The sequence below is a fragment of the Acipenser ruthenus genome, chromosome 8, assembly GCF_902713425.1.
Source record: "Acipenser ruthenus chromosome 8, fAciRut3.2 maternal haplotype, whole genome shotgun sequence".
Classification (NCBI taxonomy): Eukaryota; Metazoa; Chordata; class Actinopteri; order Acipenseriformes; family Acipenseridae; genus Acipenser; species Acipenser ruthenus.
Window position 1 is genome coordinate 57,302,737 of NC_081196.1, and position 12,139 is coordinate 57,314,875.

At 37.4% G+C, this 12,139-nt stretch overlaps 1 protein-coding gene across 1 annotated transcript in view; it reads right to left on the reverse strand.

The window, feature by feature from the left end:
* Positions 1 to 8,170, reverse strand: part of LOC117406550 (progesterone-induced-blocking factor 1-like) — a 49,994-nt gene extending 41,824 nt beyond the window's left edge. The window contains exons 1-4 of the mRNA XM_059029670.1: positions 8,034 to 8,170; positions 6,740 to 7,051; positions 5,949 to 6,043; positions 5,579 to 5,777 (exon numbers count right to left, since the gene is read on the reverse strand). Of these exons, the coding sequence (XP_058885653.1) occupies positions 5,579 to 5,777; positions 5,949 to 6,043; positions 6,740 to 6,988 (543 nt within the window). The 5' untranslated portion in view covers positions 6,989 to 7,051; positions 8,034 to 8,170. The remainder of the gene's footprint in view (positions 1 to 5,578; positions 5,778 to 5,948; positions 6,044 to 6,739; positions 7,052 to 8,033) is intronic.
* Between the last annotated feature and the right edge of the window lie 3,969 nt (positions 8,171 to 12,139).

The window sequence follows — 12,139 nt, forward strand, 5'->3', positions numbered from 1 at the left end:
GATTTCCATAATAAATGTTCTGATTTATTATTGCAAAGACTACATACAACATATCAATTCCATATGACCAGCAGACTCTGAACAATGCAATTAAAACATGCATTGAAATACTTAACCGATAACTAGAGGGTGCCTCAAGTGTACATCATTTCATCACTCCATGAACGTTGACAGTTTATTCTCTATTTATATGTCAAGGGGAGGGTCACTACCATTTTATTTCTGTAGCATTAACAGTGTTATGTTGCTTGTTCTGTGGCATTAACAGGTTGTTATTCATTTTACGAACAAATTGTCCAAACTTATCACCATGGTCAATGTCTTTTCAACATGGCCCATATTATGCCAATATTTGAACTCCACTATTTTTAACAAGCAACACAAATACACCTCAGATGTTCGGTTTTTCTACAGTTAACTAATAGGTCCTACATGCTACTTTGCTAGCTGACAAAAACAGACCACACACATTGTTGCTATACGGAAATTGATAACATCTACACATCACTGTCATCTCACAAACTCAAATGCACTTAGGCAAGTGCAATGTGAAACCAACTACACTGCACAGATTTCATTTCACTTGCAAATAAACCACAGTTTGTTTGTTTCTGCATATGTGGAATACATTTATCAAGACGCCCCCTCCACCACATATGAAACCATCCACATGGTGGTTATGTTTCCAGTCCATTTCCAAAATGGTCGGAAGCTTTCAACAACATGGTAGGTTACTCCTGCTCCAAAGGGCAATCTGTTTTACTCATACCAGCATATGTAGAAAACAATGGATTTTTTTTTTTTGTTTAAACATTAAGTCTTTCTAAATCCCACGATTGAAATAAAGGAACACCAGCTCTTTCAGTTTGTCTTCTGAAAGAGAATGCCTCCAATCAGACAGGCGAGTAAAATATATATATATTTTTTATATACTGCCCTACTATTGTGGGGCTGTCACAATGATTGCACATACAGCAATCCACCCATTTAAAAAAAAAAAAAAAAAACACAATTGTATTTCAATCCCATTGCACTGAAGCTGGGCTCCAGTATACAAAACAAGCTTGGGGTTTCTCCGTATTTAAACCAAAACAACATTTGCTCCAGTGTAATGTTTGCACCACTTGAAATACAAAGAATTAGCATACTGATACAAAATATAAGCAAACAAACCATTTTTCCCCCAAAAGGAATAAACAGTTGATGCTTAACGACGGTATCTTTTGACTCCCGTTCCAGCTGACAGTTGAAAAATCTGCACATCATTATTTTGTCACCGTCAACTGCATACATCCCCTCTTTGCAGCAAGGTTTAATTGTTATGGGCGGTTTAGGCATTTTAGAAACAAACATCTCTTCTCTTCCATCACAGTTTGAATGACTAAACAACTTGCTCCAAATTAAACATCTGTGCAAGTGCTAGTCAGAGCTTCCATTTCCCTTCAGACCATGTCTATGGTTAATGGCTGAGCCTTGACAACTACAATTGCAAGTATTTATTTAAATAATTTTTTGTATAAACCTCCCAATTAAAAAATGTCATTTTATGTTTGCTTTATAATGATTTTTCGTTTTATATTTGCATTTCGTTTTATTTTGTGCTATTTGGTATATGCGAAAAACATGGAGCTCTACTGATAAACAATAACTGGAAACAGGTTTACTCTATATTATTAGTTATTTTAGTCCCCTGTGAAAAACGTGATCGCAGATCTCGGTGCGATTTCGCGGAATGCACTCTGGGTTGCAGAATTATTGATTTTCCACGGCAACAAGCCTAACTAGCATTCATTAGAACAAATTCAAGTTTTTTAAACATTCCACAAGGTGGCACAGTGAGATTTTTGAATACCTCTGCTTCGTTTATCTTGCTCAACCCGCTCTCTTGGGAAAAGCAAACCACTCGTTTTAGACACTGACGTGCTGGATACATTTGTTAAGAGCAAACATGTGCCTGGAGGTAAAAGCCACTTCGGAAATAAAACAGCCACTGGCCATGCTGGGGTATATCCGAGACTCCTGTATGAGGAAGAGGGTTAACGGTTTTGCAGACCATGCATGTTGTTTATGAAGAAACTATCAGAGCCCTGTTTCCTCTACTTCAATGGGAAAGCAGGACTTTAAATATCTGACACACAGTCCTGAGAAAATGGAGAACATTTATTTGTTTATTTATTTTTTATTTCAGGTCAATTTTGTAGTTTCTAGTTGCAGTTGCTCACTTTCAAAGTATTTTTTTCCTCATAGCAGTAAAGGTTTAAAACTGGAAAACGCCAGTATTTATTTGATTATTTATTTTACTTTTCTACCTGCTGACAGTGGCCTCACAATTTTGATTTTTGGAATTAATAAAAGTTATTAATGTTTCAATAAATGTTTTTGTGTATTCATTTGCTATTCGTTTTAGCATGTACTGTAATAAACTTTGAAAACAGCCCTATTAAAAAAAAAAAAACAACAACAACAAAGAACCAGGTTGGTTTTAATTTTTAAAAGGCTCAGAATTCAAGAATTTCAGTTGCAGAAATCATGGACCTTTGCCGCAGAATTTGGAAAAATTTGCTGCACTTTTCACGGGAGACTATTATTTGAAAAGATGTCAATACTAAATAGGGTTACCATATGGCTCCAGATTAACCGGACGCTTTGAGACAGACCGGGATTTCAAAATTCCCCCTAAACTGAAAGTAATTCACGTATAAATGAGCTCCACCTTTGCTGAGATTAATCCTGCGGTGGTGGAATTGCTGTGCGCAGCAAACAAGTCACACTGATCAGCTGCTTCTGATCAGATCTTAATGAACGAATAGCTAATCTATCGATAGAGCAACAAGATGATGATGATTTGATTGTATTTGCAGAATAATATGGCCGATTGAATTTTAACAAACAGAAAAAAATAGCGACTGGCTGCAATTCATTCTTAGTATAATACAATTATTTGACGCACAAAATGCAGTGACACACTTCCAAAAGAAATAAATAATTGATACCTGGAAACCAACGTTATTGATGGCCATGCTTTAAATAGGCTAAACTGTTTAAAATTTTGAAAATATGAAACAAATTCTGTAACAAAAAGAAAACATGAGACAGGAAGCAGCAAAGGCTTTACATCCTGAACCATTGTGGATTATCCTCTGATGGTATAGTAAGATCTGCTTCTTCAAAGCTCACTACATACAGTAGTCATTACAGTACCACCTAGTGGCCCCATTTATTTACAATCCATTCCTCTACAGTTTACAGTACAGAACTATCAATTTCAATATAATTGTTGTTGGTTTGAAGTAATGGCAGTGTGGTCCAGCGGTTAAAGTCCAGGGCTTTTAACCAGAAGGTCATCGGTTCAAATCCCACCTCTGCGACTGACTCACTGTGTGACCCTGAGCAAATCACTTAACCTCCTTGTGCTCCTTCCTGTGGATGAAATGTTAAATCAGTGTCCTATTGTAAGTGACTCTGCATATAATGCACAGTTCACAGCCTGCCTCTGTAAAGCGCTTTGTGATGGTGCTCCACTATGAAAAGCACTATATAAAAGTAAAGATATTATTAATATTATATTATTATAATGGGTGCCCTGCTTGATAAACCTGAGCATTTTTTTTTTTTATCATCAATTTAAAAGTTCATAAACCAGCTTTTCACAAAATTAGGGTTTAACAGTTCTGTTGACAGTTGTTCCAAACATAAGAGTTGCCAAGGACCTGCAAATAGCTTCAAATTGAACCAATATTACAATAGGTGGGGCCCACAAGATACTTGTTTAGATAGTGAGCATTTTAAATCCCTTATAATTAGGGCTTCTGCTTTTTGGTTTTAACTGATAAACCGGAAAAACACTGGAAATGGTTACTCAATTCATGTTGACTTCACCTCTTTCCCATTTAAAAAAAACAAACATATCTCCGGCAGTTGGGCAATGTCCCTCCTTGTTCACAGAATTTAAAGCTATATTAGAGTTATAGGGAGAATTTAAAACAGAATTGCAAATTGTGGAATATAAAAAAATGCCTAGACACACAAAAACCCCGGAAGGATGTGCCCGTGACCATAAGCATTTCGTTGTGGAAGACAGCAAAGGAAAGGTGGTATAACTTAAGTGCAAGTACTGTTGAGTTACTATACATTTTGTGACAGAAGAAAACGCACAAGCATTTTGGAAAGTAATCGAAAACAGAACTTTCATACAGAATATAAAAAGCAAAAGCACCAAAAAATGAAATTTTTAAAAAACAAAAAACAGAAGCCCTACTTATAATTGAACTCTCATAAGATCCGCTGGAATTTTTTTTTTTTTAACCCTTAAAGGTGATTGGTTGATTTCTCATAGCTTACATGATTTACAATTTGCAAAAATCCTAAACTGTTTTGATATTTTCATAACAGGGACCCTCAATGCAGTACCGTTTGTTCTAAAAACTATTAAATAGGAATTGCTTTCAATCATGTCTCAGTACTTTCCGTCAGTAAATCAACATGCTTTTAAAATTGAGCTACTGTTTTCTGACACCCTTGTGTATCAAACACTAGCAAACAGTTGAATGAAGAGTGCTAAAATAATAGACCACTCCTACAGAGAAACAAGCTTTTTTTGCAAGGAATCACCACTCAAAGGCTGATATTTCTGACATAATATATAGAAATGTCATGTTATCCAACATCCTCCGTGTCCCAATCTTTTATTTTCAGGGCAAAAGTGATCTGATGTTTAATGTTAGAATGTACTCTTTACAATCTGCAATTATATTACTGTCCCATTTGTCCAATTCACAGAGCAGTTTAAAGAGTAAGTAGCGGGCTTCTGAAAAATGTAGCATTACACGTCTACAACTGTTTAAATAAAGTACATGTCATTTTTCTTTTCATTGTTAACATCCTGACAACTTTTTACACTTATAACTATAAAGTCTGTTTCAAAGCTCTTTTCAAAATGTCCACTCTAGTGCACTGGGGTTTGAGATCTGTGCTCTAAATCACTGCAGAGAGCAAATAAAAAAAAAACATATCAAGTGCTCAGGCTTTTCTGGATTGTTATTGCTGTGTTACCTGTTTGACAATGTGGACAATAATCCCTACGCTATCAGTGCACTAGAGCAGATATTTTGAAAAAAAGTGTTGAAACAAACTTTAGTTATAGGTGTAAAAAAAAACATGTACGTTATTTAAGCAGTTGTAGCAACACGTGGGGACATGTAACGCTATATTTTTCTGAACCCTGCTACTGTAGCAACACGTGGGGACATGTAACGTGCTATATTTTTCTGAACCCTGCTACTAAGTCTTTAATGTTCCCTCTCGGCTTGTGCCACTTCTATTTGGTATTCTGTCGCCGCCTAGTGCCCTTTGTAGGATCTGCAGTTACAGATCTAAAAAGTGATGGACAAACAGCAACAATAAAAGTATATATATATATATATATATATATATATATATATATATATATATATATATATATATATATATATATATATAAAATGACAAGAAAACTATCCATCAGTATGTCAAGATAGCACAGGACAACTGAATATGCAAAGTACAATACACGGCATAAACATAATATACTAATACTCACAGAGACATATTCTGGAATTGAGAGCTGGTCTTCTGGAAGCTCTTTCAGTTCTAAGTATTTGTCCTCGGTGAGTTCCAAGTCACGCAAACTACGTCGGATATCTCCTGCTTTTTCTCGAAGCTGAAGATTGGTCTCTTCCAGCTGCTTCTGTCTCAACAAAATAGTGTCCATTTCCTGCTTCCTTAATGCCTGTTGTTTTCTGTACAAAAGGCCAATTAAGTTAATTTTGACTGAAGATTAATTTAATGTTGCTAATGGCAGTACAAAAAATACACGCAATGTGGGACAAACGTATGTACACATGGCAAAGGCTTTGTTGATATTCTGATAGGGTTGGAGATCTGGACCGCATGTAAATGTATTGACAGACCTGGTTTCCTCTTGTTTCAGTTGATTGTCTAGCCGTAGTGCAAGCAGCTGTTTCTGATGAAGAGCATTGTTCAATTTCTCCTCCAGCTCCTCTATCTACAAAAAGTAAACCAAAAATCAGACCTCAAATACCAGTACTTCAAAGCCTTAATTATTGGCTTACATGCAAAGTCTATGTAAGAATGGAATTTGTCCAGACACTGATACGGTGGACAAACATGCGTTTTCCTGCCTTGATTTTAATAAGCATGTCCTTCTAGAGCAGGGGTGGCCAACCCTGATCCTGGAAAGCCACAATCCATAGGCAACCCTTAATAATCATTTTTTAAAGACTTGGAACAATTAAATTTGGACTTGTTAAGCAGTATTTGTTTTTCAATTGAAGTAGTAATTTGTTCAATTAAGTCATTTAGAAATAATTTGGAACAAAAACCTGAACACCCTGCAGCTCTCATGGACCAGAGTTGACCACTCCTGACTTAATTGAACAAATGAACTTGCTAAATTGATCAACAGCTTACATTCTTCAGAAATTGATGACTTAAGGGTTACCTATAAAACCTGCTGGAATTCTGGTCTCTCTCCAGGACCAGGGTTGGCTACCCCTGTTCTACATGATAGAGCAACCTGTCCCACTGGGTTTAGTTATAATGATCTACTGTAAGCAGTGACAGATCTAAAGCTAAATTCTGACAATACTCTCTAAAGCCTGTAATTTACTCCTAAGGGTAGCTCCTCTGATATGAATATTACATAATGCAGTCCATTATAAGAGATCCATTAGGCACTTACTTTGGTGAGATATTCCACCTTCAAGTTGTCAATGCTAAGAGTTTTTTGAGAGAGCTCTATTTCCAGAAGCTGGACATTGTGGAGCAGCTTTTTCCTCTCGATCAGCTGCCTGGTGACTTTTTTATTCCCTTCATGCTCCTCTGATGAAGAAATGTCCTCAGTAGGAACTGTAGTTTCCAAACTGAAATCCTCAGACTCCAAGGAGCTGGATATATTGACCTTGCTATCTTTAGACCTCTTTGGTGGCATTTTATTTTACTGTTATAGTACAGACGTCCTTCAAATGTCTTAAATCCAAATAAGCTGCATAAACTGAAAATGTACAATGTTAGTGTTATAATGTTATAGGAGGCTGTGTGGTCCAGTGGTTAACGAAAGGGGCTTGTAACCAGGAGGTCCCCGGTTCAAATCCCACCTCAACCACTGACTCTTTTGTGACCCTGAGCAAGTCACTTAACCTCCTTGTGCTCCGTCTTTCGGGTGAGACGTAATTGTAAGTGACTCTGCAGCTGATGCATAGTTCACACACCCTAGTCTCTGTAAATCGCCTTGGATAAAGGCTTCTGCTAAATAAACAAATAATCTAATAATCTAGTGTCACTTCATATACAATCTTAACTGTATAGTACTGTATTCAGTTTCACATAGTCCTTCTGAGTAGTAGCCAGATAAATCTGGTTTTGTTTTACAAATGTAAATACTGTAGAATAAAATTTAAAAAAGACAACATTGATCTTTCTTTGACTAGGCTGAGCTGATTTCTAAAAACGATAATATTCTGTCTTGAAATAGTTAACTTTTTAGTCGAGGTCCAGGGTTTATTTCACATTGCACAATGCAATAAAGACACACAAACCCAACATACACAGGCCTAGTGTATGCTTACTGTACAGTTTACAAAGGGACACTGTACAAGTGTACACAGTACTTTCTGCTTGGAAAACCATAAGTTACATCAGAAAACCCGTAAATGAAGAAATCCATTTTAAAACTCCACACAGAACATGTTAATGCATTTTGGGACAGCATTTTATTAAAGAACACCAACTGTATAACTGGTTTTGTTTAGTGTTCTTTTTGTTGTTGCTATAATCTAGGTCTTGTGGAATGACTAGAACTGTTTTTATATTTGAAAATTAAAACAAATCTCTAACAGTTTATCATGAATCTGCTGGTGCAAAAATTGTAGTGAAAGCTTGCTTGCTTATTAAAAACACATGCAAGATCATCATATCTTTTTTTTAATGCCCTTGAATGATATCAATATGCATTTAAAGTAAGATTTTGTTATTACCTGATTGCTAATTTTTTCGTTGTATGTGCAGTGGTTATACAATATATTGGTTCGTGGCAGAAAAAAAATGAAAACTCCGAGTAAAAATGAATCCGTGTCAGATTTCACCTGCAGCATTCTTTGAAAACAACCGTTACTTCAATCCTTGAAAACAATATTATTGACAGTTGTTGTTTACATCGCAACTACATCAGGAGGACCGGAATCTGAGCACAGAATACTTTATTTTTAAATCTTAAAATACTACTGTATATTTACATTTAGTTACAAGCGCTTGGTATGACTGAATTCTTGCGGTTCTTCTTAAAGTCGTTGCTGCGTACGTTAAAATTGAAATGTCCCGCTCTTAACCCCACTGAAAACCGCCCTATAAAAACAAACTGAGATCCAACACCAGCGGTAACTACAACACAATTTGTACCTTGGGTGAAATACATGGAAAGAAACGCAAACGACGTGTTCTATTCTGTTCACAGCGCCACCTGTCATAATCTTGCAGTATTACTACTTAGCCACTTCAACCCCGGGTTCCTGACCGTTGGATTCTGTGCAATATCCCCCACTCCACTCTGGGGTGCTGTTCTTCTTTCAGGCGTTTGTCTAAGCAGCAGCTGGTCAGGTATACTCTTACCCTTAGTTAAAAGTAATTATCACCACAAAGCTAAACTCGTTTTATGTATGCTATGCTTAACTATGTAGAAAATGTATCTGATTTTGTATCTGTTTTTGGTTGAACTGGGCAAAGTACTACACAAAACATAATATAACTTGTATATGAATGTTTTATGTTTACATTAATAATTAATAAGGATTTTAATTGGTTTACACTGTGACTTCTCTGTTGAATAAACCCTGTTAAATAAAAACAAGTCTATATTAAAATAGAGGAAATTGCCATAGCACTGCCTAAATCCCAAATATTCTGTTCTAACTGTTTTAACAGGTATTCTGTTTTCGTAAGTTACAATTTCCCACAACACTGTTAATAACAACATATAGAAAACTCTGTGAAGGATACTGTTGTCCAGGTTCTGACACACGTGTTAGTGCGGATGCTGTGTGATTCTGTTGTGATTTTTAAAATTTTCTGAGGTATGACACAGGCCCGGTTTTTGGGATGGAACCGCATAACAGTCTCGCGTTTTGATTGGTCCATGTCTGTCACATGAATACGTCGTCACACGAGTGGAAAAGCGTGCAGGCATTTTTAACATTGTGATCAGATAGAGTGATCTGCTTTCCACAACCTTACCATTAAAATATAATGTGGTATTACACTGTACTGATATTACAAACTATGAGGAATTACTTTATATAAATTATCATGTTATGCAAGAAAGTAGAATTGGCTTTCTGTGGTGATGTACTTTTTTCTAGCATATATCTATAATCGTTTTTGCGATATATTTTAATATAAAACATATATACGCTATTGCAGTTTTGTTAGAGGATACATTAGTTTATCTCTAATGTAATCACAGTTTTACATATAGACTGCCCCTGTTTTCATTTACGTCGCAAATTCTGGGCCGCTTTACTTTTCAGATAATGTCCCAAATTCTGGGCTGATTTGGTTTGCAGATAACATCCCAAATTCTGGGCCGCTTTGGTTTTTAGATAACGTCCCAAATTCTGGGCCGCTTTGGTTTTTAGATAACGTCCCAAATTCTGGGCCGCTTTGGTTTTTAGATAACGTCCCAAATTCTGGGCCGCTTTGGTTTTTAGATAACGTCCCAAATTCTGGGCCGCTTTGATAACATCCCAATTTCTGGGCTGCTCTGGTTTTCAGATAACGTTCCGAATTCTGCATTTTCGAATTCAGGCCAGTTTTTGAGATATTCTGCTTAGCTGACAGCCGAGTTTCTAAGTCATGCATGCACAGTTTACCATAAACTGGACCGTTAATTCATTTAAGAGTACATGAATCAAAGTTAATGTATTTTTTACTCTCCTCAGAAAACATTTAGGAACATGGTATACCAAAAAAAAAAGGTCATCTCATTTGCTTATGTAATGTCCATCAATATATAGTGAGGCGTAGGGGTTTATCAGAACTTCTGGGTTTAAGAGACCAGTGCCCTTCAACAACTTCAAATAAATCCTATTGTATTGTATTAGTCAGCATTTCCCTTATCTATTCCTGATCATTTATACTGTAGGTAAGGGGTTTTCAGCCTTTTTTTGAAACTGTACCCCTTCTATCTGGAGGTTTCAGCTCGAGTACCCCTTTACAATTTTCGCTCAACTGAATGGTACCTCAGTTACAATAAAATGGAGAATAATCTGATGAGCCCCCCCCCAGTTTATTTAATAAATCTGGGTGACAAACTGCTGGTTTAGGACAGAACAACAAACAGTAAGCTTAATTCTTAAAACTTTTAACTACAAGTATTTGGATGCACAGAATTAAAAAGACAAGTATTGGGTTAGGAGCACACCTATCTTTTTGTAACTTTGACGGCCTTTTGTAAAAGTTTGAAGGCCTTTTGATACCCAGCATACACTGCAATACCCAGCAAAGTTATACACTGATATTCTGATAGCACAGCAATTCAAATGAAGTTTGTAATTGGTTGTGTTCCTCAAATACACAATAAAAAGTGATATTTATAGGGTATACAGTTATACAGCGATACAGTGGTTTCGGACATCTAAGAACAGGTACTGCGAGCATCTGGATTCATACTCAGAGGTACTCTGTAGCCTCCTGGGACATTCACAGCTTGTTTGACACCCTCTTGTAGTTGCCCGTTTCTGCATATAAAGCAAAATGCTGTTTGTCAATCTCTTTTTTTTCTTATAAATCAGTCTTTGCAGGAAACATTCCAAAAACACTTGAATCAGTTAGGGACTACCAGTCTGACACTACAGGCCTTTAAATTGCAGTACCAATTTGCAAGTTGCTAAGTGGTTGCGTTCCTCAAATTTGCACTGCAAAGTGATATCTTAAAGAATAGGGTATATAGTGCTTTTTTTTGCCTCCCCTCGCTTTTGGTGCAAAACTGTGCTCCGATACACTCAGGCTGATACTGTGATCACAAAACACTTGGAATGGACTTAAATTGGTGCTTCTGTACTCTTTTTAGATGCACAACAATCTTAGCTAAAGAAAATGGGTTCCTTCGAGTTCGTAAGACCCACGACCGCCATTAGATGAGCCTTACCCCGATGGTGTTTTTATAATGGGATTTGCCATAGGGAAGGGGGTGGTCTCTTATCGTACCCGTATCTCCACGACCCCTGGGCCAACAAACTCAGAAGGACATTCTTTGCGTGCACAAGAGTCTTAGCTAAAGAAAGACATCGGCCACGGGTTCATACGCCACCCCACCGCCAGATGGTGGGCGTTGCCCCAAAGGTGTTTTATAATGGGATTTCCCATAGACATTTTTCAGGGTGCTGTATCTCGGGTTCCGGGAGTCCCCAAGACTTGAAAATCGGTATGGAGGTCCACCTCGGGGCCCCTGTCGATCCCTCCAAGCGACGTGTCCCCAGCTAGAAAGGACACCAGTTTAGACTTTTTTTGCCAACCTGGAGCTCAAAAGCTATTGGAAATGCAACCTTGACATGCCATCATGCTGAAAATGTGAAAATTTGTTGAAAATGTAGCATTTGAAAACGGGTGGCTCCCTGTGAAAGAGGGCCCCCAAACATGACCCTAGGAAGTTCAACCCGGTTTCTAGGCCCCAGGGTCATGGAGATATGACCCCGAAAAGGGTAGTTTTTGGACATTTTTGACAGGGCGTATCTCGGGTTCTGTGGGGGTTAGGAACTTGATTTTTTTTTGTGTTGGGGCCCCATGGGGCCCCGCACAAGGAGTCACCATTTTCATGGTTCAAATGCCAGGACGGCTTGGCAAAGTGAATTTTTTCGTCATGACATGAGTTTTTGGGTGAACCACCACACCTTTTTAGGGGGTGGTTTGGGGTGCTCCCCTGAGTCTATATCACTTTGAATGGTGGTTCTACGTGCTCGGGTTCGAGAGATATGCCTGAAAATGTGTTTTATAACACTGCCATAGACATGAATGAATACCCGAAAATATATTTTGCAAAGAATTGCTACGGTGGGTGTATGCATGCAGGGGTTGCATGGTGGTGTGTGCG